This window comes from Talaromyces proteolyticus (assembly GCF_021365285.1).
Source record: "Talaromyces proteolyticus strain PMI_201 chromosome Unknown BGW36scaffold_15, whole genome shotgun sequence".
Taxonomy (NCBI): domain Eukaryota; kingdom Fungi; phylum Ascomycota; class Eurotiomycetes; order Eurotiales; family Trichocomaceae; genus Talaromyces; species Talaromyces proteolyticus.
Window position 1 is genome coordinate 317703 of NW_025764291.1, and position 26393 is coordinate 344095.

Consider the following 26393-nt stretch of genomic DNA (forward strand, 5'->3'; position numbering starts at 1 on the left):
CGGCTGACCCGAGATTTAGTATTACTATTCTTCTTCTTCTTATTCCTGCTCCCCGGCTCCCCGGTAGTGGCCTTGTATGTGCCAGCCCACATATGATGTGTCTATGTTACCCTGTGTCATCGCCAGGATGTCTGCTGACTCCCATAGGCTGTTTCGCATTAGGGCACGCTAGGCTTGACGGGGGGCCGAGGCCAGCTGCAACCCTATTTCGCACCCCTGACTAGTCCTAACCAGGTTGCTTGTTCGTCATCTGCTTTGATGATGATGATGATGATGATAATAATAATAATAATAATGTGTATGTACCAATTGATAGATATATAACATCAATTCTTAGTGTGATAAGGCCCGCAAGTGTAGGCGAACCGCGCTCTGTGGACACAGCAAGAAAAAATTGGAGCCCCAACGCAGTTATTGAGCTTGGTATACTGCTATAAACCTGCTGCGGGTATTACTGATAGTACGAAAGTTCGATTGCTACTTGGAGTTCCAAATAGGATATAGAGCACGTGCGGCGGCGTTAAGAAGAAATCAATTTCATTACAAGCTATTTTAACTATTCACTGGTTTGTCAATTTGATACGATAATAACACCAACAATCATTATGGAAAGAATACAGGGCCAAACAACGGGAAATGGACAAGGCTTTTCGCAAAGCAGGTCGTGCCCATACTGACATTTGACATGCCGAGGTCGGAGGAGTTCGTCTGGACCAACTTACCCATTACATAGACCTAGTAAGCAATATGTGAATGTCTTTATTTTCAGGTGTTCCGCTATGTATAAGAACATCAAGACCACGGAACACAGGAGTATGTGTAGGTGTAGGTGTTTTGTGCAGAAGGTCCACCACAATTCTATGCAACGGCTATATCCAATGCAGCGCTCTGATTCGCGAGAAGAAGAAATCACAAATCAGGGTATAGAACTTCTCGCTAAGTAGCAAAGATGAATAAAAAGAAAAGAAAATCGTAAGTCATATGTCACCGCACTTTCAAGATGAAAAAATGGAAATGCAAAAGTCAAAGTGAGAATATGGGCAGACTACTTCGCCTGTCCAAAATGCGCAACTCGTGGCCACCGAGAGAGAAACTCGACATCATCCAATGCCCCCTTGCTCTGGTTGCGTACATACTGAGTGCTTGGGTCAACTCGTGGCTCATAGTCCCAAATCGTCGGCACCCCCTTGATAAGAGCAGAGTATACAAGACGCCGACGACGCTGTGAGCGGATAACATCCTCGTGGATTACCTTCAAGTTCCACCGAGCCTGTACCTCCTCTACAAAGTGTGCCAGCAAAGCTGTCGGATCCCTTTTTGGAGGAAGATCCACGGCCGATAAGGGACTCGGTGTGCGAGGCGGGGTAGGAACGACCGCCTGTGCTGGAATCTTGGGAAAGAATGACTTTTCCGTGCTCACAAAGGTGACAGCCGCCGGGGTTTCTTCAGGAGTTGGTGCACCGATAATGCCATTCCCAGGAGACACAGTTGCCTTGATGGTAGCACTCTTGTCTTGACTGGGGAATGGAAGGCCTGCGACGAGGTTGGTCGTTTCCAATGGATCTGCTTCGAGGTCGTACAGCATTGGCGGGTCCAGCAAGGAGTAGATAAACTTCCATTTGCCACGACGGATCATAATCACCGGGGTCAGAGTACCCTCAGCCATATACTCACCAAAGACCGTGTCGGTCTTGGCTCCTTCTCCGCCAGTCAAATAAGGCACTAGCGAAACTCCGTCCATGGGCAGACTGGGTTCTAGCTGGGCTCCCACCAGGCCCGCAAATGTAGGCAGAATGTCCATAGTGGATACGTTCTCCTTGACTCTTTTGGCGGCAAACCGTTTGGGTGCATGGACAATGAAGGGCACACGAGCCGAGTTTTCGTACCAGACCATCTTGTACCAGAGACCCCGTTCGCCGAGCATGTCACCGTGGTCCCCAGTGAAGACAATGATTGTATCGTCCGTCAGGCCGCAATTGTCGAGGGCCTTCAAAAGCTTGCCAACGTTGGTGTCGACATAGGTGCAGGCGGCATAATAAGCACGACGGGCGGCCTTGATACGGTCTTCCGGCATCTCTTTGCCCCACAGATCGATGCACTTCAACACGCGCTGCGAGTGCGGGTCCTGCTGATGATGCGGCAAGGCGGCAGTCTTGGGCAGCGGGATGTCGACATCCTCGTACATGTCCCAAAACTCCTTAGTCATGGCATAGGGGTCGTGCGGGTGTGTCATAGAAACGGTCAAGCAGAAGGGCTGGTCGCCGCGATGGCGGACGTGGTCGTATAGGTACTGGGTGGACTTGTAAACGACCTCCTCGTCGTAGTCCAGCTGGTTGGTGCGCACGACGGGGCCGGCGTCCAAGACGGACGACATGTTGTGGTAGTAGTCGGGGCGGACGTCCTGCAAGAGCATCAGTGTATGGTTCCTTTCTCTATTTTCTTTCTTTCTTTCACGTACCGGCTCATCCCAATTGACGGACCAGCCATAGTCCCCCGGGTAGATGTCACTGGTCAAGCGCTGCTCGTAGCCGTGCAGCTGGTCGGGGCCGCAGAAGTGCATCTTGCCAGCCAGGGCCGTGTGGTAGCCCTCGCGACGAAGGTAGTGTGCGTATGTGGGGATGTCGGCAGGCAAATCGGCGGCATTGTCGTAGGCGCCAATCTTGGAGGGCAGCTGGCCCGTCACCATGACAAAGCGCGAGGGGGCGCACAGTGGCGAGTTGCAGTAGGCGTTGTCGAAGGTGACGCCCTCGTCGGCTAAGCGCTGCAGGTTGGGCGTCTTGATGCGCGAGGCCGGGTCGTGGAAGGACAGCAGCGGCGCGGCCATCTGGTCGGCCATGATGTACAGGATGTTGGGCTTCTTGGCCGCCATGTTTAATTCACTGGCAGTGCCCTAGCCTGGAGGTTATTTGCGGGCGGGTGTGCAGCTGCAGAGAGAGGGCGAAGACAGGTCAGTAGAGGACGAAGAAGAGAAGGAGGGGGAAGGAGGAAGGAAGAGCGGGCGGCGACTCTTATATCTATCCAGAAAAAAAGATACGGCATCGGCGGGGCCAGCAGGAAAGGAGCGGCGGGTAAGCTCCCGCACGTCCAAGGCTGCCACCATTGAACAGTAATAGTCATACAATCACACAATCATACATGTATTGAGACCATCCATGCTGCCGGGTCGTGGCAGATCGGCGAACACGCAACCGTGATTTACTAATTTCCCGGGGCGATGATGCGATTGCGGGGATAACAAGCGCAATCAAGTAACAGTACAAGTACATACACACGTACTACACAGGCACATATTACATTCCAGCACTGTGTTTTACATGCTCGAGGACTGTCTGCAATGGTATAGTTTAGTACATACCATCTTACATAGTGTACAGTGTACAATGTACAGTACAGTAGACGAGCGGACTCGCCTTCCCGGTGGAGCAAAAAGATCCCCGATAAGGATAAGGACAGCAGCTTCAGGAAGCTGGTCACATGCACCCATCCTGTCCTCATCAAGGAATCATATTCACACCCCATCCCATCCTCCCTCTCCTTTCCATGCCGACGACAATGCTCGTCTTGTCTTATACAACCACTGCATAATATTCTCAATATAATCACATTGTAATATAGGTTGATAGGCGCCGCGGCTGCCCGGCCATTCACAGCACAGGCTGGCCGCTGAGCTGATTGCCGGCCGATCGCACGCCACTCCCACGCCCGCCGATTGGCCAGCCGCTGTGGAGCCCCCCCTCACTACCACTTGCCCCTTGCAGTCTCGTTGCATTCTTAGTCATAATTCAATACATGTGGAAGGTGCTGCTCTTCTTCTCCTTGATTTATCAGCATCATCTTTATTCCTGTCACTGTCATTGTCATTATATTGTCATCATCATCATCATTATTCTTTAGTTGTATCATCACCGACTCAGCTATTGCAGCTATGCGACTATTGCCATCATCTATCGATCGTACTACCTAGTACTAGTTACTGCGTGGTACAGACATGATACTACCCCGACCCCGGTATCGCCGCCGGATCTCGCTGACGCGACATACCGGCCTTGCTTGGCGACATGCTTTCTTTGACCAGCCCTGAAACATCACTATCAATTAGTATCAACTGCTCTCTGTCGATCACCCCCAATGCTACGTCGTTGAGTATGATCATTGATGGATGATTGATTGTCACTGTTGATGTCCTGCGAAAAGGCGGTCGGTGCTCTCTTGTTTCATATTGTCGGTGTCAATGCCGGTATTATTAATGCCCAACTGCTAGTCATGTCGACGACGCCGCGACGCCATTGCGCGTCCCGCGACTGTGTCATCATGTCCGGCCTGATTGATTAGCCGTTTTGTTTCCTCGTCAGTCGATTCAGGGTGTAGGATCAAAGCATTCAGGGATGCAAACCGATGATTGCGACGCACCGCGTCATATTAATCTCCCGCACTCCTGTCTTGCCGGCTTTCCCATCTCAGGGACAAGTTGATGAATCAATGTGAGCTTTCGACGTGGCTCTGCTCAGCACCTACTCACTAGCCAGACAGTGTTGGTGACAGACTTGCAGTGCCAGCAGCCACTACTGGAAAGGACATCTGCTTCCGGTCCGACTTTGCATGCCAATATTTGTCTCATCATTGGTCGGCACTTGAATAATAGTGGAGAGCCGACAAAGAGACCAACCCAGATTCTCGATGCAATGAGTGCGTTTGTCAGACTCGACACACAAACTTGCTAACACTACAACAAGAATACGAAGAATAATTTGAAGATTCAGTCTACTACTGACGTCATTATACTCCGCCCGGACTATCAGTGTCGTTCGGGTACAAGTCAACCGTGTTGGCAGTGTAAATTCATTCTAATACCAGTCGACTCTTAACTCTTGTTGATTATGAAACTACCTGGCCGAAACTTGAATATTCGCTTTATGAAACGTAAGTTATCTGTATTATATATGAGAGTACATCCAAACGTTCCGAAAGCAGCTCACAATCAAGGGTGAAGCTAGCTACAGAGGTGAGAATCAATCATCAAATCAGTCAAAATTGCTCTTTGCGCTATTGTGTATTTGGTTCACCCGTAGTTTTGGCTATAAATAATATATCTTTATCAACTTTATCTTTCTACTCTATGCATCGTCGTTCTCATCTCAGACCAAACATCAACAGCTCAGCCAGCGCGGTATACTTGCCGACAACAATGTCTCTCACCATCTCTGGGAACTGTCTCTGTGGCAAAATTCGTTATGATGTCTCGGGGCCTCCCATCACCAGAGTGATTTGCCATTGCGATAATTGTCGCCGGTCGACCGGGTCTGCGTTTATGGCGAACAACTTTTATAAAAAGAATGTACGTTTAACTCACGTGTTTTATTATTAAGGCCACTATCCTCTACATATCCAGCATTCCCACACATATACTGATACTAGATATAGCAACTTCAAATCCACAACAGTGAAGGCGCTCTGTTAAGAACCTATCTCGACGGCCAGACCGATTCTAAACACACAGTCAAACGATCGTTTTGCGGAAACTGTGGCTCCCATCTGTTCATCACCAATGATTCTGACCCAATGCTAGCAGACGCAGTCATTGTTACCACTGGAACAATGGATAGACATCAGCTGCAAAGCACTGGCGATGGGGGGTGGGCTCCAGAGCAAGAATTTTTCTGCAAAAGACGGGCAAAGTGGATTCCGGAATTTGACGGAACGAAGAAGTGTGATGCAATGAAATAGATTCTCGATGTTGGACTCTACCTTCAGTGCATTTCCTTCATCAACTGATGTAGACGATGACACAGCTAACTACCTGATTGGACGGTTGTATACTTCGGCATTATTAATCCACTCGCGATAAGTACTTGATTGGGTTAGACACGATCTACAAATACAAAGTACACATAATTGGCACATCATTTCATTCCGAACATCAACGTAACTTTCACCCTTATTATTCTTCTAGCATTGTGTTAGAATGACCCGATATCCCGGTATGAGCAAAGGCTGTGCAGAGTGTCGAAAACGTAGGATCAAGGTTGGTTTCATTCCTTCCGTCGGCCAATGCGGTTAACCCTTCGCACGGTCAGTGAATCTATGTATAAGATAGTGAATCTAAGGTGAATTATAGTGCGATGAACAACTGCCGTCATGTTCACAATGCTCTCGCATAAAGCGACGTTGCTCTGGGCCTACGCGGGGCAATATATTCCTGAGTCACTCAGGCCAGGAATCTCAAACCCGTCCCTCAAGACAGCTTCAAGAATATCCTCAACATCTTAAAAGACCGGAAACCTTCCCACAGGGAAGCAGCAGTGTTCTAATCAAACAGCATCATACGACAACATTAGATCTTTCGCAATCTAGCCCCATCCTAATGAGAACCCAACTCGCAGCCACCTTCATATCCTTCTTCAGCAAATCCGCTGTCAACCAAACCAAACAGCCCACTGGCTGGATGCGTAGACTAGTCTCTATGATATCCCACGAATCGTATAGAGAGCATAGACTATCCGTCCTATCTGCCTCACTAGCTCTTTACGCAACACTTTTTCAGGATAAAGCCTGCGCTGTTAAAGCTCGAGAATATTACGGGCTGTGTCTGAGGGCGTTACGTGGGAGACTTCTTCTTAGGCGGTCGCTACGTAATCATAGCCATCACGCAGTATTATGTAGAGAGTCTACATGTTATTGTCTTGAAGATTTATCAATGGCGCTTATGCTGGCATATTACGAAATCATCTCCGCGACTTCCACCAATGCCTATTTCCAGCACATCAATGGCGCTGAGACCCTCTTGAAAAGCATGGAGTCTCATATCTGGCAGGATAGCCAGCTTCATGACCTGTATAGCATGCTTAGGCTGCATGTAGTATGTCTTATCTCTTTACATTCTCACACTGGGGAAAAATCAGGATTAGCTAATATGAAATACAGCTCTACGCTTCTATCAGAAAGTCATTTACATCCAAACCATGGAAAACTCTTGCATGGAGAGGCAAACAAAAAACTGTTTTTGATAAGACAATTGATCTGATCACGGATATCACCGCTATCACATGTAACCGAAATAGAGGAGATACAACAGACTTCGTCGCCGATACATTATCAGCGCTGTCGGAAATAGTCTTCCAGCTTGAGTCAATTGGACAAGCTCTTGGCATCGACCATCAGCAAGTGAAAAGTACCAACGCCTTCCTATTGCCAGATTCAGACACAGCAGTCACGGTGGCATATTACAGTCTTGGGTGGTTGCTAATATCACCCCGAATCCAAAAATTCAACCACTTACATAAGGAAGAAGTGGGCAAAATAGTCGCGATTAATGACCAATTCATTTCCCTTCATTGTAGCAATATTCTCCGCGCGTCGACCTATTTGGACGATTGCAGAGATGGGTGTGCGTATGTCAGGATGATACTGCCTCTCAAGGCAGTAGTTGAATTTGGTCCGGAAAAACTACAAAGGGACATGGCTAGATATAGGCTTGAAGCTTGGAGGGCTAGAAGAGGTTTAGCTGGTATTTGTGCTATCGCATTCGCTTTGAAAATTGAGGCTGGAGATTCAAGTTAAAGTTCTAGATGCTTTATAATATGGATTACAAGTGGCTTAGGCACATGGCTTGTATGTGAATTTGAACTTATTAAATTTGCCAAAAGGTTGGTCTTTAACCTGGTTTCGCTTGCCATCTCTGGACAATCATCCTCCAGACCTGTCTAGCAGGTACTCAGCTGCTCCTATACATATTTCTATCTGGCTTTTAATATTAGTCAGCCTGCTCACCATGTAAGCTCCAATAGAACAGAGTAAGAATAGACAGAACATCTTAAGCAATGAAACAATAATGATAAAGTCAAATTAGAAGTAGAATGACCCCCTCGAGGCTCATTTTGCTCAGGAGGTGCTGACGTAGGAAAAGAACTCTTGACTCTCGTATCTTCTGATATCTCCCAGTTCTTGTCGCATCGCTAGCTAAATTTCTGCTAGTCTTTGCTCAATCACCTCGACTATATGTTTCCAATCACACATCCCTCCCTGTCCAACGTCACCACATGCCAATGCTTTTACCTGTGGCGACAGTATCTCAACCCAGTTCCAATCTTCAAGTATCGCCAATTGCTTTGCTGTGATGGGGTGTTCCCACATCAACTGGTTCATCGCAGGGGCCGCAAGAATCGTACGTTTTGTGTCCCACGCGCGAATGACACAGCTTAGCAGGTCATCACACAGCCCGCCCGTAATCTTGGCCAAAAGATTTGCGGACATTGGGACAATCGCAAGGAGGTGTGCCCAACGGCGAAGTTCTATGTGTAATATACTCGAGTTCCTTGTCCAAGGCTCGATCCATTCGTCTTTGTCGAGATACACACCATCCACGTTGGCAAGCGACGTCAAGGTGGAAACCGCAGGCTGCTCCGGAGACTGGCCGGCAAGAAAGTTGGTTGCCGATTTAGTGATAATGACTCGGATTGAGAGGTTTTGGTGGTTTTTAAACGCGGAAATAATTAAGGGTAGTTTGATGGTAGCCACAGAACCACCTACGCCAAATTAGCTCCAACTTCTCCTACTTTTGAGGTAATGAGACGGAACTTGCGGCCAGCAGCAGATGCATTTTTCCATCATTGATTGCGGCGGAAACAGCCGTCGCTGGAGAGCGAGCAATGTGGCTGGCTGATGTAGTCATGTTGAGTGATGTTGCGGAAGAGATGCTTAATCATTTGCATATAGATGGATGTACGATGCCAGTCACGTGACTATTCCACAGGTCGAGCCTATAGGTAGCTTAAGTTCGTCTGTCACCTAACAACACACGTCTTCCTGTCTAGCAATTATTGATTCTCTCCAAGACCTCAATTTATTGAACTACTGCGTGCAGTTGGTGTTATATGCGGGCCATTTGATCACCAAAATTTTTCAACCAAAGTCGCGAGCCGCAGAAAAGAGACATGGTGTTGATGGGTACACGAATCAATATAGAAACCACCCTCAAGGACCGTCACTCTAAGCCATTAGCCCGAAAGGCTCGATGAAGAATCCTTCGTATTTCTTCTTGCTTGCGTTCGTTGTACTCCATTACACCCTCTCCCGCCTCCCGAGTCTCCTGGGCAGCCTGTCGCTTAATGCGTGCGTATTCATCGCGATCTTCTGCATTGTTCAACAGCCACTCACGAAAGATTTGATGGCGGACAACCTCCACGCTGTCCTGACCAAACACGTGGATGTTGGCATATGGCTCCTTCAATCCGAAAAAGCGGTGTTCATGCCAAGCGGGCTCACGATGCAAAAACTGAAACCCGGCGGCCTCGAGGTACGGTACATAGTTCTCCTCAGCTCGAGGATCAAGGACAACAACGTCCACATCAATCACAGCCTTGGCTGGCAGTCCTGGCACGCTTGTAGATCCCACATGCCTGATCGAAAGAGCGCGGTCTCCCAGAGCCTTGCTGATCATTTTATAGATGATATTGAAGCGCGCAGGCCATTCTTCGTCGTACTCTACAATTTCAACTGTCTTTTTAGGGCGGGTAGCGATAACTTGGAGCCGCGAAGGGTCGAAGTTTGTGTCCAGCGTGATCTCCTGTGCAGAGGCCATTGAGTGTCACTCCGATCTTAAACCTATCAAGCGCTCTTTTGCAGTAACGTAATCTGCCTTAACAATTGCGGTGCCGTAGTTCAACACCCATAATTAATATTGTCATGCCCGGGGACCGAAGAATATATATAGGAGGACGACTCGACACTGTAGTGAATACGAGGAGGAAGTAATCCAATGAGTCATATGTGCAGCAAGGAATACTCCCCGCACTATTTTGTTGCTATTAATGGAGCCTTGTCAGCGCTACGTTTCAAGACCGATCGCGTAGGTTGAATAATCCCAAATGGGCATCAGATAATTATATAAGATATTAAATTCCTTAAATTAACGCCATGCTAAAGACTAGGAACAATTATGAAATATATATCGTGTACTGCGTGACGAGTAAAAAGGCCGCTATGGATCAATCGATCTTGGTAGCACTATTACTTTTGTCAGCGCGAAGAATTAAATATCAGCAGAGAAGAAACATACCTGTATATCCTTCTAATAAATGCGTACGCCGTCAAGAAACCGACTGTCCCAGTGAGCAGTCCATAGACAGCGCACGCGAGAAAGCTATAGCTAAAAAACAGGAGACTTGAGACAACTCCCGTGATGTGCAGTTTGAACATGTAATACCAAATACAGTAAGCAAAGATCCAAAAGGCGCTGCTGCCACCAGTGAGGAAGCTTCGCCACCACCAGTGATAGTTCTAAAAGTCAAGTTAGCAGCAAAACATCATTGAGGAGAGAAAGGAGATATCTTACCTCGGCACATAGTTGGCTATATGTCGTAATAATGGTTACCTCACTCACGGTGACAATTAATATAGTGCTGACTACGCTCAAGAAGCCGAACACGTAGTAGTAGCCGCTCTTGTCCTGCCAAAGATTTTTGAAGACAAATAGCAGTTCAATGAAGAGGACTGCAAATGGGATCAGTCCACTCAGCAGAATACCATTGGCACCACGAAGATACCACGGCTGCTTGGGGATCTGCCGCGCAATCGCGGCTGTCTTTGTTGGATGCTGCCATGGCGCCCCGCGTACATATCCGAACCAGCTGCCAGCATATACCAATGGAACTTGGACCAGTAGCCACAGGGCAACAAGTCCGATAAGCGTACCGAAAGGTAGTGCGGTGCTGGAAGCTTGCGCCCAGACAAACAAGTTCAGAACAAATATCAGACAAAACGTCAACCCAGGGAACAGCGAAGCGGTCTATAACATTAGCATGGTCCATAATCTAGTGTGGGAATACCTACAAGAACCGTATTCTTCTTCCATTGCTGGCCACCGAGAGTCTTGTAAAGCCGACCTGAAAAGTAGCCGGAGAAAAGCCCCGCGAAGACAAACAGGCCGAATCCAACAGTGACAAAGCCACCTCGAAAGCTAGGGTTTAGAATTCCGATACTACTGAGGATAAGAAGACCCACTGCCACGAAGAGCAGCTGTGTACCAGATCCTACTAAAGGAGCCAGGAGACCACTATGTACCGGCAGACGGAAAACGTCTGCATGAAGTAGTTTCCATCCTGAAACATCCTCCAATTCGTCATCAGATGGGGACTCGGCCTCAGCTTCTCCTTTACTCTGTTGATCGAGAAGCCCTTCGCCTGAGTCATCCTCCGCCGCTCCTTGTGACTTTCTCGCTGAACGAGTCTTAGCTTTGCCTTCCTCCATGACGCCATCTCCGCGGCCCTTGGTATCGCCCTGCACTGTTCGACCCCAAATCACAATGACTGTCACGCCAAGGACGCCCGATATTGTCAGCGAATTAATAATCGCAAGCCAATGGGTCATCGAGCTGTCAACCTGATCGGTGAAGAATAAATCCCATCTGTTAGCCCATTCGACTGATTTTTCCTCGCGGAAGAAAACGGAATACGTGTAAGGGATTTCCATCGTCGCGCCATCGTCTGCATCTTCGCCTCGTTGCGGGAGATATGATGAGTCGGTGTATAATTGCTCCAATTTTGTGTTGTTCGGGGCGATGAACAGTTCTAGATGCGAGTTTTCAGCACGCACGTCCGTCGGGCATCCATCTTGTTCACGGTTCTCAAGGCCAATGCTCTTTGGATAGACCTCAAATCCGACAATAACACTCTTTCCTTGGTCACCAGCCTTTCCTGGAGCCTTTCTCCATCGGATAACGATGGTGAAGTGGTTATGGATGTAAAACCGTGATGATCCATCGGCGGGGAAGTAGTCCTGATATCCTAGTTTAAATCCGCTAGAATAGTACTTTCGGCTGCGATCGACTGTAACAAAACTGGTGGCTGCGGGAAGATTATCGACAATCCATTCCACCACATACCCATCTTTGATGAGCTGACGGCCCCATTTGACGTCCTTGCGATTCACCTCGCGTGTACAGAGGGTGCGACAACCGACGTCCTGGCCCATAACTAATTCGAAGTCGGAGGTCATTATTCGATCGCCTCGGAGGATTTCACCCAGGTTCAAGGAAATGCTGTGTCCCGATCCAAATGTAGAATCACCATGTCTCTGGCCTGTAGGCGGACAGACGAAAGGAAGGTCAAAATAGGCATATTGTAATTGCGTACGATCCGAAAACACTTTGTTTACGAGCAGCGGTATCGGTTCTTTATCCTCATAACTGATGACGGAGTACCCTATCGAGACGTCCGTCAATACCAGGAAAGTCAAGGATCTGAGGCATACAACTTACCGGGAATATAGAAGGATTGGCATGTTGACACGAGCAAAACCCATATCGTGAAGGACCAGCTCCGAACTTGCACTGTCAAGGCCATTTCCAAAGACCCTATAAGGACCTGAGCTAACAGGAGCCTCGGTTATAGTGTATGCATACACTGCTGATATGACTGGCGAGGCAAGAGTCAGGATTAGTGATGTTCCCCCTGTTGTGAGTAGTGTACACGCAGCCTGAAAGCAGGACGCTATCGAGCGGATCGCCGGAAAGGGTTGTACCGGGGTATTGTAAAAGGGGACCACCGCCGTGAATGAGAAGCTGGGTAACGAATGGAACGGGTACAAAGTACCTCATGTATAGGACGCGAGGAAATTGCAGTCGAAGCAGAGCAACGATACCACGGTGGCCGATGATCTGCCCTTCGTGATTGTAATTGTATGAGAATCAAGGGGAGGTGGAGGCCTGTTTGTATGAGTTTGCACTATTTGTCTAGAGTCTACGCAGCTGGTCGCCCGTTTAGGTTTAGTCGCATTCCGCTACAGTGGAAAATGCAATGCCAGTCAAGTTGACTTGATCGATAATAATAATAAATCTGAATTTGTCAAAGTCTAGCATGAAGATACAAGGCCGTGCTGCTCATAGAAGTGCCACAGTCGACTTCTTATTCATAACACAAGGTAATCAGCTGATATAATGCTTAGGACATCATGGGAAAGAAAAGAAGAAAGGTATGGGATAAGCTGCTCGCCATCAACGACGAATCAGCTCAGGTACAGGGAATGATCTAGCGCTCGATAACCATATTCTTCATTACGACGGGTTATTTAGAAGATACTCCACAGCCCCTTGGACACTGCCTCCAGTTCTTCGCAGCGCCTCGATGTTTCGTTCGAATTCATAGAACCCCATGTCGTTCAATTGACGCAACTGTTCAGCGTATCGCTCCTCAGGAGGCCGATTGTCCGGGGGCGCCGCAGGTGGAGCACCGAACATAGAAGCCCACGGATTCACTGCAGCGCCGTTCCCACCGGCCTGACCACCTCCCATAGCTTGCATGAAGTTTGACAACAAAGCAGGGTCCCGGAGAAGTGGGTTGTTCTGCGGGTTGAATGGGTTCAAGTTCCCTGGTTGTGTGGCGGCATTTGCATCTCCGGTACCTGTGGGTGGTGCTCCAAACAACGCAGGGTTGAAGAGGGCTGCAAAGGGATTCTGGGCTTGTTGGTTCTGTGTAGATGAATCTGTTGTAGCTTGTCCACTAGGGGGCGCAGTTTGTTGTGCGCCTGTTGATGGTGTCGTAGAAGGTGGGTTCACCCCAAGGAGACCAGCAAATGGGTTTCCTGCCACTCCAAAAGGATGCACGGGAGTAGAGCCTGCATCACCAAGTTGGCCGGCGCCTGGTTGTTGCTGACCACGATTCTCCTCCGGAGTGGTGTTGGTGACACCGGGAGCCGGAAAGGCCGAATTACCAGCGCCACCAAGGCCCATACCACCTAATCCGCCCATACCACCAGCACCGCCAAATGCCCGTTGCATTTGTGCCATCTGGCGAATAGTAGCCGGATCTGTGAGCATCCTTCGAAACTCGGGGCTTTGCATCATTTGACGAACGCCCGGGCCCATTTCTCGGAGCATTGGATTTTGCTGTATCATCATGTCTATAAGAGCAGGGTTCTGAAGAGCTTCGTTCATAGAGGCCTGAACCTGGGGGTTTTCAAGCATACTGAGCATGGCATCTGGGTCGGGTGGCGGACCCATCTGCGAACTTGTTAACCAACTTCGTTTCCAGACTTTTGGAACTTCTACTTACACCACCATCTGGCCCAAACATCCCCGCTCCTGGCAGCTGGGCAAACCCCGCATATCGCGCACCTGTCAAGCCAGCTAGGGGGTTGTTTCCCGTGCCGGCAGCAAGATTTGACGGAACTCCAGGCACCGATGGAGTTGCTGTTGTGCCAGGGGCTGGGGTAGAGCTCTGGGCAGCTGGATTTGATCGTTGGTTGCTAGCTGCACTCTTGACTAAGTGAATGGTATGCCCATCCTTGATTTTATAAGTTGATAAGGTTTCGTTGTCTTTGAGAACTCTTCCAGAGTAGATCAACCGCTGGCGATCGGCTGGGGTATCGGCGTACTCGCTGCTGGACAACTTGGATTTAAGCTCGGCGACACTAGTCGACTCGGGCAGTGTGAGAGTATATTTCGCGTCGTTGGAAGCCTTTACGTTGAAAGTGATGGGGGAGGCATCTGCCGTGGGAGCCTCGTCGGCCATGATATCACAGGCAAGAGGAAGAGGGGTAGCGTAGCAATAAATCGAGGAGGCAGACGGGATGTGTTATGCGGCGGCGTAGATGGAGAAGGATACAATCAACACACCGTAGATGTGTAAAGGCAAGCGAGGGAGACCTTCAGCGTCGAGGGCATTGAGTCGTCCTGACAGTAATTGGCAGCAGATGTAGTTGCTCCTCTACTTGTCTGCTTGCTTGAATCGCGCGTCCGGGTGGCTGAACCGGAGGAAGGTGGCAGAAACCCGTCGTCCACCACTGCTGTTGCCTCAGGGCTCAGGCATCCATCCGCTCGCAGTCTTGGCGCGCTAGAGCCACAGCTTTTCCCTGCAGGCTTTGGAGGCACACAAACCTTTGCTCTGCGCACGATAAGCTGACTTCCTCCTCGCCCACAGTAGCCTCGGAGCAGAGAGCCCCATCCATCTCCTCCCAGGGCCTTGCATGTCTTTCAGTATAGCAATGGGAACTTGAATTCCTCCGCCCAGACCTCCATCCGCTAACGCGACGAAACGCTTGAGAAGCAGAAAAAAAATCAAGTGCTCGACAAGAGCACCATAGCTGCCCGTCATGGCTACCACATCGACTATGTTCATGTACTCCTTGACAATCCAGCCTCCTACTGCTGTGACGCAAGCTATTCTCGGCCAGTTTGCGGGCACAAAGGAACAGCAGATTGTGACCGCGTCCGGATCGAAGCTCACAATTCATCGCTCAGATGCCGCGCAGGGAAAGGTCACACCAATTTATACGCAGGACGTCTTCGGCATTGTGAGGACTCTTGCCGCCTTCAGAATTGCTGGAAGTAACAAAGGTATGTTCTATCCCCGTTCGCAGAAAAGAGTCATTTTAGTGATTCGTCAAGCTCCCTGAGCAGTTCGTGTTTGCGCTAGCAGACCAGCTGCCTACTTCGGACGTGCCTCGGGTGAAAGCATTGATTGTTTGCAATTGTCTGGTGAGCAGGACTGAATATTTTGCAGATTACATTATAATTGGTTCCGATTCCGGTCGTATCACCATTGTCGAATACGTACCTTCCCAGAATCGATTCAATCGTATCCATTTAGAAACATTTGGAAAGTCTGGTGTCAGGAGGGTAGTTCCCGGGCAATACCTCGCGGTTGATCCAAAGGGAAGAGCCTGTCTGATTGCTTCCGTGGAGAAAAATAAGCTCGTCTATGTTTTGAATCGCAATGCTCAGGCCGAACTTACAATCTCATCGCCCCTTGAAGCCCACAAACCGCAGACTCTGGTTTTTGCTATGACCGCCTTGGATGTGGGGTATGACAATCCAATATTCGCAGCCATCGAAGTTGATTACTCCGAGTCTGATCAAGATCCAACGGGCCGCGCGTACGAGGAGGTTGAGAAGCACCTGGTTTACTATGAGCTTGATCTTGGCTTGAACCATGTTGTCCGTAAGTGGTCGGAACTTGTGCACCGAACCTCCAATTTGCTATTTCAAGTTCCTGGAGGTGGCGATGGCCCTAGTGGTGTTCTCGTGGGTGCTGAAGATAGTATTACATATCGGCATTCAAACCAGGATGCATTTCGCGTGCCAATTCCACGCCGAAGCGGCCCGACAGAAAACCCTGAGCGGAAGCGATCCATCATAGCTGGTGTCATGCACAGGATGAGAGGTGCCTTTTTCTTCCTTTTACAAACAGAGGACGGCGATCTCTTCAAGCTTACTATTGACATGGTTGAGGATGATAATGGCCAACTCACAGGTGAAGTCAAAAGACTTAAAATCAAATATTTCGATACCGTCCCAATTGCTACCAACCTGTTGATTTTGAAGAGCGGTTTCTTATTTGTTGCCAGCGAAACTGGTAATCATCATTTCTACCAATTTGAAAAACTCGGTGACGATGATGAAGAAATTGAATACACAAGTGATGATGTTTCAGCAGACCCCACAGAGCCTATAACTCCTGTTTACTTCCATCCTAGGGGAGCAGAGAATCTTAACCTGGTTGAAAGCATCAACTCTCTAAACCCTATCATGGACTGCACAATTACTGATCTCATCGGAGAAGACTCGCCACAGATTTACACTGCTTGTGGAACAGGGGCTCGCAGTACTTTCAGAACTCTCAAACATGGACTTGAAGTTTCTGAAATAGTGGAGTCAGAGCTTCCTAGTGTTCCATCATCTGTGTGGACCACAAAGTTAACGCGAAACGATGAATTCGATGCATACATCATTCTCTCTTTCACAAATGGAACACTGGTTCTCAGCATTGGAGAGACGGTAGAAGAGGTTACAGATACCGGGTTCTTATCAACAGCGCCTACATTAGCGGTACAACAGTTAGGGGAAGACTCTCTGATTCAAGTTCATCCCAAAGGTATTCGACATATTCTTGCCGATCACCGTGTCAATGAATGGCCAGCACCCCAGCACCGAACAATTGTAGCTGCTGCAACCAATGAGCGCCAAGTAGCAGTCGCTCTCAGCTCTGGAGAAATTGTTTACTTTGAAATGGACACGGATGGCTCTCTGGCTGAATATGACGAGAAACGACAAATGTCAGGCACTGTGACATCACTTAGCTTAGGGGAAGTTCCCGAAGGCCGTGTTCGTAGTTCCTTCTTAGCGGTAGGGTGCGATGACTCGACAGTCAGAATTCTCAGCTTAGACCCAGACTCGACACTTGAAAACAAGTCAGTGCAAGCTCTGACATCTGCCCCATCCGCTTTAAATATCATGTCGATGGCGGACTCCACATCCGGAGGATCAACATTGTACCTGCACATCGGATTATACTCTGGTGTGTATCTTCGAACAGTATTGGATGAAGTTACAGGCGAACTTTCAGACACTCGGACCCGGTTTTTAGGCGCAAAGCCTGTCAAACTCTTCACGGTTTCCATCAAGGGCCAGGCGGCAGTGCTTGCTCTCAGTTCTCGCCCATGGTTGGGTTATTCGGATATCCAGACCAAAAGCTTCATGCTGACGCCACTGGACTATGTTGGACTCGCATGGGGTTGGAATTTTTCCAGCGAACAATGTCTGGAAGGCATGGTTGGGATTCAGGGGCAAAATCTTAGGTAAGAATTTTCTTCCCTCGCATTTTATTTTATTCCCCCGTTTGGTATCATGATGATAAAGTTCAATCCGACTTTTCATGGAGAAAAAATTAAATATTTACTCCAATTGTTCCTACTGAAATATACTTTTTGAACTCGTGCAAAATTGGAAAGCTTTTTATCATTACGCTTTGCTAACACCCTTGCATAGAATCTTCTCCATTGAGAAACTTGATAACAACATCCTTCAAGAATCAATACCTCTTGCCTATACACCTCGGCGCTTCGTAAAGCACCCCGAACAGCCCTTTTTCTATGTTGCCGAGGCTGAGAGCAATGTCCTCTCACCTGCCACTCAAAATCGCTTATTAGAAGACTCAAAGCTTCAGAACGGTGAGGCCGTAATTCCTCCACCGGAGGATTTCGGCTACCCACGGGCCACGGGTCATTGGGCTTCTTGCATCGAGGTTGTTGATCCGATTAATGCCAAATCTGTAGTTTCCCGTCTCGAGCTCGAAGAGAATGAGTCTGCTGTCAGCATTGCTGCCGTTTCATTCGCTAGCCAGGATAATGAGACGTTCCTCGTGGTCGGCACTGGCAAAGATGTCATTATCAACCCGCGTTCCTTTTCCGCCGGGTTCATTCACATATATCGCTTTCAAGAAGACGGTAAAGAGCTTGAATTTATTCACAAAACCAAAGTCGAAGAGCCACCCCTGGCTCTTCTTGCGTTTCAAGGACGCCTGCTTGCCGGCATTGGGCCGAATCTAAGGATCTATGACCTTGGAATGAAACAAATGCTTCGAAAATGTCAAGTACAAGCTGCACCAAAACTTATTGTCGGTTTACAGACGCAGGGCAGTCGAATAATTGTCAGTGATATTCAAGAAAGTGTCACTTACGTGGTATATAAGTTTCAAGAAAACCGGCTCATCCCGTTTGCGGATGATGTCCTCGCACGCTGGACAACAGCTACAACTATGGTAGATTACGAAACAACGGCAGGCGGCGATAAATTTGGCAATCTATGGCTTGTCCGCTGCCCGAAAAAGATTTCAGACGAATCCGATGAAGATGGTTCTGGCGCTCATCTCATCCATGAACGATCTTATCTTCAAGGCACTGCGAATCGGCTGGACTTGATGGTTCACTTTTACACTCAAGATATCCCTACAAGTATACAAAAGACTCAACTTGTGGTTGGAGGACGAGATATTTTGGTCTGGACCGGTCTTCAAGGCACCGTTGGAATGATGATTCCATTATTGAGTCGGGAAGACGTCGACTTCTTCCAAAGCCTAGAAACGCAGCTCGCTTCACAAAACCCACCGCTCGCTGGACGAGATCATTTGATCTACAGAAGTTACTACGTGCCAGTCAAGGGTGTCATTGATGGTGACCTCTGCGAGACGTATTTCTTACTCCCTAATGATAAGAAGCTTATGATCGCGGGTGAACTGGATCGCAGTGTCCGTGAGATTGAGCGTAAAATAACCGTATGCCACCTCTCCGTTTTCCACTTCACATTCGGATTAACTGCTAACTATGTTAATTTAGGACATGAGAACACGTGTTGCTTACTAAAGCCATATTTATTTCTACTTCTACATCAGGTCGGAGTTTCGGAAGGCGTCTTACACTCACCAAAAGGTTTGAGCGAGGGCGTTTGTTGCTATTGCGTTCTCCCGTCCGATATGTAATAGCTTATAATATAGTTATATTGATGAACATTAACAAGTATTTTCCTTCGGTCTTCTCATTAGAGAATTCAGTAACAGACGTCTCTTGCCTCGCTCGGTCAGTTGTATATCGATCAGCTGATCTTGAGCTGGATGCGCCAAAAGAAGAAATTCATTTGGCTGTATGAGACTACATTAATCTCCGATGATCTTTGAGTACGGTTTTATCTGATATTTGCTTAACGGATATTGAATCGTAATTTATCCGTCGGTACATATACAAATTCCATCGAAATTTTCGAATGTTAAATATGTCTAAACCTAGTTATCACTAACCACTATATTTATTGTTGATTTAATACTCCTTCCAAAGCCTAAATCTCTTAATAAGGCGGTGGATTCAAATCCAACCCTTCGACAGTAAGCTTAAAGGAATCGTTGCGTGAGTAACTACCGGCAACATCCAAGTCAAGCCTCCCTCTTTCGCAATCCTCAAAATCAATTTCAGCAATGACAAGACCAGATCCAACGGCAGAGCCCGTAGAGGAAGAAAAGTCACTGCTATCCTCTGTGCAGACATCCCAAATAGGTCCGCCAATGACTTCTCCCAACGGACCTACTATGCATGAACCACCATGAGAGACATAAGGATCGTTGGCAGTAACTATGTTGGTAGTCAGCATACAAGTTACATGTATAAATATGAGAAATAAAAGGGGCTAACCTCTAGAAGCCAAATTTGCCGAGCTTTGGCTTGCTGCTCATTTTTTTAGTTTCGATGTACAGCACCAGTAGAAAGAAATATCTTACCAATCGGATCACCGTCTTCAACAGCAAGACTCGCGTGTATTTGATCTCGTGGTTTGTCAGGATGAAGTTGTGAACTAGGAGACTGCGGCCAGACGATTTCATGAGGGCCTTCGGTCGTGGTTATCGACAGTTTCCTTCCTGTCGCTCTCGGTGTTGCAACTGGTAATCCACTATCGCCAGCTTTTTCTTTCTCTTGTGACTTATCGGAAGTAACCCAATCAGGGAGCTCGCTTTGACGCACACATTGATTAGCGGACAGCACCACGGCTCGGCCCTCAATGGCTACCGTCCGCATCAGTGGTAGCCATGTATCGCGTCCGTCAGCAGTTGGGGCGAGGTACAGGTTGACATTTTGCGAGTACAGGCTTTGACGCAGAAGAGGCATGTAGTTTTCCCAGCATATAGCGGCTGCGATAGTCAGGACTACGCCATTTATTTCCGTAGTGACAGCCTTCAGGGATGATGGCGCTCCTTGTGCCCAGATTAGTCGTTCTGCGGCAGTCTACATCCACGTCAGCACGGTATTCAAATGTATAATATAGATAAAGAAGCAAACTGACTGGCATAACCTTCCTCCTTTTCCCAAGCACTCCTCGCTTTGGATCAACATATAGCACAGCACAATACAAACTACCACCCGCCTTCTCGATGAGGCCAACAGCAATGAAAACACCCGTTGAGTAGGAGACTTTCTCGAGAAACTCTCTCGTGCCATCGCCACGAAAATCCTTCCCCTTTGCGGTCGACAATTTCCTTTCCACCCAGTCGTCCCCAGCGCCAGCAGGAGTGTCACCTAAATCAATTGCCGAATTGAAGTATTTCAGAAACTGGTCTCTGCCGGCAGGGTCACGGTGGCCAATTGCAGTTCCAAAGTCACATGTACGCGGATAACCACCAAGATATGCTTCGGGGAAGAGAAGCACGTTTACACCGCGTGTTGCTGCATGGCGAGCGGTTCTATCTAGAGCTTCGAGGGTAGCCGATGTCGTTGCCAAAGTGCGAGATTGAGCAACGGCTAGCATAAGCTTCTTAGGCATTGTGTCGACGACAGATACAGAAGGAGTTATCAACAGTATAATAGTCGACGCTTTGGGACTTGGTACGTGAACGAAAAGGAGTGGTCAGGGAAGCATGTATGCGCTGTCGCCGCTTGCCACAGATGAGGTCAGAGACTTCAAGTGCGGGGAACAATCCGCGCCGAGTGTTTTATTCTTTCCTAATCTGTCTATCCTCGATACTCTCCGCCCTGCAGTCGAATGTCCAAGTCAAGTGAGGTGCTGTGTATTAAAAATGTTCAAATGTTATTTTCTCATGAGGATGTCGGTGATATAGTGAGCGGCAAAAGGGAATGGCCTTACATCGATCAAATAGTCATCGGGCTGGGTTACATATAAATACGTTGATCAATATACTTGCGTGCTTCGTATATTATTTGGATCAATTATGTCTGTATAACCTCCAAAGCCTCGACTCGGTTTGTATATATGTATGTACATGCAAATTGTTACAAATCAAGCATCAATATGCACATTTTAACTACATGCAATGGTAATATAATAACAGCCGAAATTCCTACATAGAAACATTATGTCAGTTGAAGTTCGATATTCCATCAGCCAACACGTTCAAGAGCAATTTAATAGGATTTTCTTCCGAAACATTCCAATGCTTGGTATAGGACATACAGATGATATAAAAAATATTAAAAAAATGTGGACAATCCGGTAATCGAAACCGGGACCTCATCTATGCTAAAGATGCGTCATACCACTAGACCAATCGCCCAATGTTGAAGGGAATCTCAGAAATAGTACTATATGAACGAAAAGCAAATAAAAATGATCATGTCTTGAATTTATTATATTTCATTCGATCCAAGGATATGATGAGCTTACCGCTCAAGCAATTCGCTAAATTTATCTTGTTCCAATCAATAATATGGGCCTGGAAATACACTAGTGGCCAGAATTATGAGCAAGAAGACATGCCCGTCGATTTCAATATTCTCGCAAGCATATAATTATAACGATTACCAACCTATTCCATAAAAATCACTGAAAGTGTAGCACTGTAGGTTTCAAAACGTAGAAATGTACCTAGCTCCACTATATTAATTGATTACCACACAATAATTCTAGCGACAGGTTTTCATTGCATGAATACCATACACATACTCAATATAATTGACCCTCTACCATACAACTAGCTGACAGCTTCTTGCTTTGCCTATATATGTTGGCGGCATTGTTTTAAATTTATTTTTGGCTTCAAATTGCGCAATTTCCAGCTGCTCTTGATTCGATTCAAAGGACCCTCGTTGTGGGTTGCAATACCCATGGGTAAGGTATACCTTCGGAATATTATGTGTAAGTGGGACACATAGTTTCACGATCAAAGGGCTCTCACCATGGTGAAACCATTCAGGTTATAGATAGATGTTCTTTGTATACCATTGGCTATATATATGAGCCTAGGTCCCTCACATGTACTGTTAGAACAATCTTCCCTATATAATCAGAATGCACGCATGCCTTAGATCATTACACGTAGCATTGTACATATAGGCACTCCACAAAGGAGAAGTTAAGAAACCTAATCCTAGATAACCAAGCAGAGCCGCAGGGTTGTCTGACTCTTTAGCTACTGAATTCACTGAAAAATTTGTACTTTTAACGGTCTAGAGTTAACTGGTCAACTGGTGTTGTATAGTCATTAGTTACATCAATATATATGTGTAGTGATCTAAGGATTCTGAATATATAGGGAAGACTGTTCTAACAGTACATGGGAGGGATCTAGGGCTCTAATATATAGCTAAAGATATAAATAGAACATCTATCTATAGCTTGAATGGTTTCACCATGGTGAAAGCCTTTGATCGTGACTGTAAGACTAAGAAATCAATGGAGCACAAAACTGAATATATATACAGTTGGAGGATATAGGTAACATTGAAGAAAGAATTGCATAGGATCTAATATCAACCCTGAGACACATTAGGTATTTCTTTAAGAAATTGTGTGCTATTCCATTACCAGTTAAAATCAATTGATACACACATAGGACATCTTTCCTACGAAATTGACGAGGCATCCAGATTCTCGAGCCAAGTTTGAGGGTTTCTTCTGATCGTATAATTGGCGAAAGCTCCTCCTTACTCATAGTTGTGTACTCAATTCCCTTACGTACCGTATATTAAGCACTGTATAGACCACAAATAAGACAGTTTAGAAAACCAGAAAATATTCGGCGAGGAGAATAATCCAGACATTCCGCTGAAAGTCTTAAAAAGCGGCGCAACACATTCATTATATCATTAATAAGTGATGATTTTACCCTCAGTTCTGTCAACATGGGCGATTGGTCTAGTGGTATGACGCATCTTTAGCATAGATGAGGTCCCGGTTTCGATTACCGGATTGTCCACATTCTTTTTGATTTTTTTTCAAAAAATTGCCAACCAAGAGGATATATTTCGCAATGGCTATTTCTAAACTAGATGTCATGTCTCTGTGTCGCCATGTCGCCGTGTCGCTGTTATATGTTGCCGTTAACATGATATTTTTTTCAACCCTAAACTAATTTAAGCCGATGGTACCCGCTAGGCCCACAAAAAATTAGCGTAATTTACCAAAAATCCAACCATTTGCCGTAAGCGAGGTAATATCACAGACAGCAAAAAGACGTCGATTCTCTCTTCTTAAAAGAGAGAATCTACAAAAAGAGAGTGGACAATCCGGTAATCGAAACCGGGACCTCATCTATGCTAAAGATGCGTCATACCACTAGACCAATCGCCCGATGACAAATTTGTTAAATTACGGCTATACGAAAAAACACATAGGCAGCCTCCCTTGAATCAGAAATGTGGAAATATTTTCTGCCTTCTTAATCCTAGGCTGATACGAGGCCTTGGATATTATAAGCGTTAGAATCAATAAAATGGCGTGATATTAGGGACACAAAGAACCTAAGTACAACTGCTGACCATAACATTTGAATACTGCCTTCAACCCAATATTTTTCACCGAGTCTGGAACTGAAATCTTCTCACCACGTTTCGAAATAAACTGTAATGCAACCTAATATCTTTACATGCAAATATCATGCACCAACGGCAGCGGCGTTTCCTGAAGGATTCGGTAGCGTGGGAGAAACATGCTTACTCCCGACAATCTCTCCATACTCCCTGATGTGGTCATCCCAAGTCTGAGAATTGAATCTCCTTCTCCAATAACCACGTCGTCCAGCCAGGTTGCTACAGGCCCTGCAACAGAACCCTTCCTCAGTGAGTCTTGTCTGCTTATTGTAGTACGGTACTTTGATCACAGCCATCCAGCGCTTGATATTTCCGACATGGTAGTCAACAGGCTCGTGCTCAGATGCAACGCGAGTTGTCAGGCGACGCCAGCTATTACTATCATCACTTCCCTGTTGGCGCAAGGAATGATTATTGGCGGAAGAAGTGGGCTGCGGAAAGGTGAGGGAGGTAAGCCTCTGGCGTGCGAGGTGCGTTTCTATTGCGCTTTGGCTGCCATGAACCATGATTGCTTTCCGGTGGGTGGAATTTTGATCGAGAAGTGAAATGCTGTCTGGGAATGGAATCGGTGTGGCATCGATTGCTGAACCGGCAGTCAGGTCCCTGGCAATAGTGTTTTCTCCGTAAAGACCAGGCAGGCAACGCATCTTTGGGATATCAGTAAGGCATTCCACCGGAAGACGAAATCTTCTCCTAGCATCAGCCAGTGACAGGGGGCAGTAGGCCTTGGAGTGGGTAAAGCAGTAGAAGCAGACTCTCTGCACAGGCCCGAGAACGTAGAAGTAGCCAGCAAGTTCGCCACAGTGATCACATTCTGAGGTACAGAACTTATCGAAGAGGTCATTGCAGCTGGACCATTCGCCTGTGCCAATGCTCAAGATGCAGCGGATGACATGAGGAGCGTGCTCGCTTAGAGTCTTGAAAACTGAAATAGACTCGACAGCGTTGAAAGTCTGCTGGTTGATAGAGCGAAAGTTGATCAAAGATGCCAAGTCCATTTCGGCTAGGATCATCCCGATGATTTCGGTTGGAAGACGCTCGAGACTACCCAGCCCCATGGAGGGGTTTGCTGGGGAGGTTGCGAGTTGCATGATACCAGGGGCCATGTCGAGAGTATACTCAAGATAGGCGGGTATGTAGGTTTTTGGAGTGATGTTGCGGGCTGGGATACGCAGCATGAAGTAGAACATGTTGAGGCTACATAGCTGGAGGAGGATGTTTGGGTGTGCAGATTAGTGAGTTGACAAAGTTGGACTGACACAATTTTGACTGACACAAATTGGGGTGGATGAAAGATGTGTATTGGGACGTTGTTTGCAGATGATAGCGGTTCCATAAAGGGCAAGGCGTGTGACTGTCTGATATCCTAGCTGGCAGGCGGGGGAGAGTGATTCACCATGGGTGGATTCTTTGGATAGATCCTTTGTATACATGTAGGAGTCAAACGGTTTTTTATCCCATTCATATTGAATGAATTTCATCTGGCTTCACTGTTTCTAGGGGGCATTGAGCAGTTGTGATGTGCTGAACCCAAACCCTCCAGCCACCATTGACCCTGCGATCAATATTTTGAATGAGATCGGCAGCTTTATATGAACATCAATTGCCCAAGCTTTATTTTCTACCATACATTGCAAACATGTTCTATTCTGAGTCTTATAGCATCCCTCCCAATTTATTCATGAATTTATCTATAGAAAGAGCAGCAAGAAAATAGCGCGGACATGACGGATGTTTTCGATGTTGAATCAGGCCATCGACGATTCATTCATACATGATACATCTGTGGGCGTACTTAGGGTTTGTTCAAACTGCGGCCTCAGGCACCAGCGAAATTCAAGCTTGGCAGTACCTGGCATATGCAATGCAAAGGCAAAGATCAAGCAGTCGATGCGATGCAGGGAGCTGGTTGGACAGGTCTGGCTGCCTTGCTGCTTGCATGCGTCTTAGCCACTTGTCTTATTTGCTGTATTATTACCGAGTCTATGGTCCCTTGCATTAGTGTGACAGGAGAGAACAGCGCTTGGCAGGTGTTTTACATCACAGCCAGCACGACTACGTGAATGATATAAGTTCTTCTGGTCATTATAATCTAATTCACAATGGTACTATACAATAATAATAATAACTATGTGTTCACATGCTGACAACTGTGACAATTAGGCATTCAACATCAGGAGACACATTTCCCGATCTGGCCTAGTGCGCAAAACAAGCGATCTGACGTCAGGAATTTTCCGATCGAGGCTGCAGATTTTCAATCACTCTTACTAATTATAACAAGAGAAAATAAATAGGGGTAAAATATAGTGATAGAT

General features: G+C 47.0%; 11 protein-coding genes and 3 non-coding genes across 14 annotated transcripts; 5 read left to right on the forward strand and 9 right to left on the reverse strand.

The window, feature by feature from the left end:
* Positions 1–1045: 1045 nt before the first annotated feature.
* On the reverse strand, positions 1046–3154 carry BGW36DRAFT_351647 (putative choline sulfatase; the record flags this gene model as incomplete). The annotated part of the gene is made up of 2 exons (XM_046213362.1): positions 2459–3154; positions 1046–2401 (listed from the first exon to the last, which is right to left on the reverse strand). Exons 1-2 carry the CDS (start codon positions 2867–2869, stop codon positions 1046–1048), a joined length of 1767 nt encoding a protein of 588 aa, XP_046065741.1. The 5' UTR covers positions 2870–3154.
* Positions 3155–5185: 2031 nt separating this feature from the next.
* On the forward strand, positions 5186–5724 carry BGW36DRAFT_365159 (DUF636 domain protein; the record flags this gene model as incomplete). The annotated part of the gene is made up of 2 exons (XM_046214624.1): positions 5186–5335; positions 5422–5724. The coding sequence occupies 2 exons, from the start codon at positions 5186–5188 to the stop codon at positions 5722–5724; spliced, it is 453 nt and encodes a 150-aa protein (XP_046065742.1).
* Positions 5725–6694: 970 nt separating this feature from the next.
* On the forward strand, positions 6695–7557 carry BGW36DRAFT_433392 (uncharacterized protein; the record flags this gene model as incomplete). Its single annotated transcript, XM_046221268.1, has 2 exons — positions 6695–6856; positions 6922–7557. 2 exons carry the CDS (start codon positions 6695–6697, stop codon positions 7555–7557), a joined length of 798 nt encoding a protein of 265 aa, XP_046065743.1.
* A 399-nt stretch (positions 7558–7956) lies between these two features.
* BGW36DRAFT_308082 (phosphopantothenoylcysteine decarboxylase) lies at positions 7957–8668 on the reverse strand (the record flags this gene model as incomplete). The annotated part of the gene is made up of 2 exons (XM_046212303.1): positions 7957–8522; positions 8575–8668. 2 exons carry the CDS (start codon positions 8666–8668, stop codon positions 7957–7959), a joined length of 660 nt encoding a protein of 219 aa, XP_046065744.1.
* A 23-nt stretch (positions 8669–8691) lies between these two features.
* Positions 8692–9835, reverse strand: BGW36DRAFT_70575 (grpb/dephospho-CoA kinase). Its single transcript, XM_046222531.1, has one exon. It carries the CDS (start codon positions 9575–9577, stop codon positions 8981–8983), a length of 597 nt encoding a protein of 198 aa, XP_046065745.1. The 5' UTR covers positions 9578–9835; the 3' UTR covers positions 8692–8980.
* Positions 9836–9851: 16 nt separating this feature from the next.
* Positions 9852–12682, reverse strand: BGW36DRAFT_330065 (putative multispanning membrane protein). Its single transcript, XM_046212811.1, has 5 exons — positions 12254–12682; positions 10828–12197; positions 10331–10783; positions 10055–10275; positions 9852–10002 (listed from the first exon to the last, which is right to left on the reverse strand). Exons 1-5 carry the CDS (start codon positions 12336–12338, stop codon positions 9984–9986), a joined length of 2148 nt encoding a protein of 715 aa, XP_046065746.1. The 5' UTR covers positions 12339–12682; the 3' UTR covers positions 9852–9983.
* A 130-nt stretch (positions 12683–12812) lies between these two features.
* On the reverse strand, positions 12813–14737 carry BGW36DRAFT_390773 (uncharacterized protein). The gene is made up of 2 exons (XM_046217519.1): positions 14046–14737; positions 12813–13993 (listed from the first exon to the last, which is right to left on the reverse strand). Exons 1-2 carry the CDS (start codon positions 14502–14504, stop codon positions 13049–13051), a joined length of 1404 nt encoding a protein of 467 aa, XP_046065747.1. The 5' UTR covers positions 14505–14737; the 3' UTR covers positions 12813–13048.
* Positions 14738–14883: 146 nt separating this feature from the next.
* On the forward strand, positions 14884–19564 carry BGW36DRAFT_390774 (putative nuclear mRNA splicing factor). The gene is made up of 4 exons (XM_046217520.1): positions 14884–15328; positions 15495–17568; positions 17759–19043; positions 19105–19564. The coding sequence occupies exons 1-4, from the start codon at positions 15085–15087 to the stop codon at positions 19129–19131; spliced, it is 3630 nt and encodes a 1209-aa protein (XP_046065748.1). The 5' UTR covers positions 14884–15084; the 3' UTR covers positions 19132–19564.
* A 45-nt stretch (positions 19565–19609) lies between these two features.
* Positions 19610–21073, reverse strand: BGW36DRAFT_307910 (nitrilase; the record flags this gene model as incomplete). Its single annotated transcript, XM_046212284.1, has 3 exons — positions 19610–19890; positions 20067–20538; positions 20597–21073. The coding sequence occupies 3 exons, from the start codon at positions 21071–21073 to the stop codon at positions 19610–19612; spliced, it is 1230 nt and encodes a 409-aa protein (XP_046065749.1).
* Positions 21074–21749: 676 nt separating this feature from the next.
* BGW36DRAFT_t79 lies at positions 21750–21821 on the reverse strand. Its single transcript has one exon. It is a non-coding gene; the product is annotated as a tRNA-Ala (tRNA).
* Positions 21822–23390: 1569 nt separating this feature from the next.
* Positions 23391–23462, forward strand: BGW36DRAFT_t77. The gene has a single exon. It is a non-coding gene; the product is annotated as a tRNA-Ala (tRNA).
* A 302-nt stretch (positions 23463–23764) lies between these two features.
* Positions 23765–23836, reverse strand: BGW36DRAFT_t78. The gene has a single exon. It is a non-coding gene; the product is annotated as a tRNA-Ala (tRNA).
* Positions 23837–23981: 145 nt separating this feature from the next.
* On the reverse strand, positions 23982–24903 carry BGW36DRAFT_390779 (uncharacterized protein). The gene has a single exon (XM_046217521.1). The coding sequence runs from the start codon at positions 24720–24722 to the stop codon at positions 24141–24143; it is 582 nt and encodes a 193-aa protein (XP_046065750.1). The 5' UTR covers positions 24723–24903; the 3' UTR covers positions 23982–24140.
* An 868-nt stretch (positions 24904–25771) lies between these two features.
* On the forward strand, positions 25772–26119 carry BGW36DRAFT_390781 (uncharacterized protein). The gene has a single exon (XM_046217522.1). It carries the CDS (start codon positions 25850–25852, stop codon positions 26075–26077), a length of 228 nt encoding a protein of 75 aa, XP_046065751.1. The 5' UTR covers positions 25772–25849; the 3' UTR covers positions 26078–26119.
* The last annotated feature ends 274 nt before the right edge of the window (positions 26120–26393 follow it).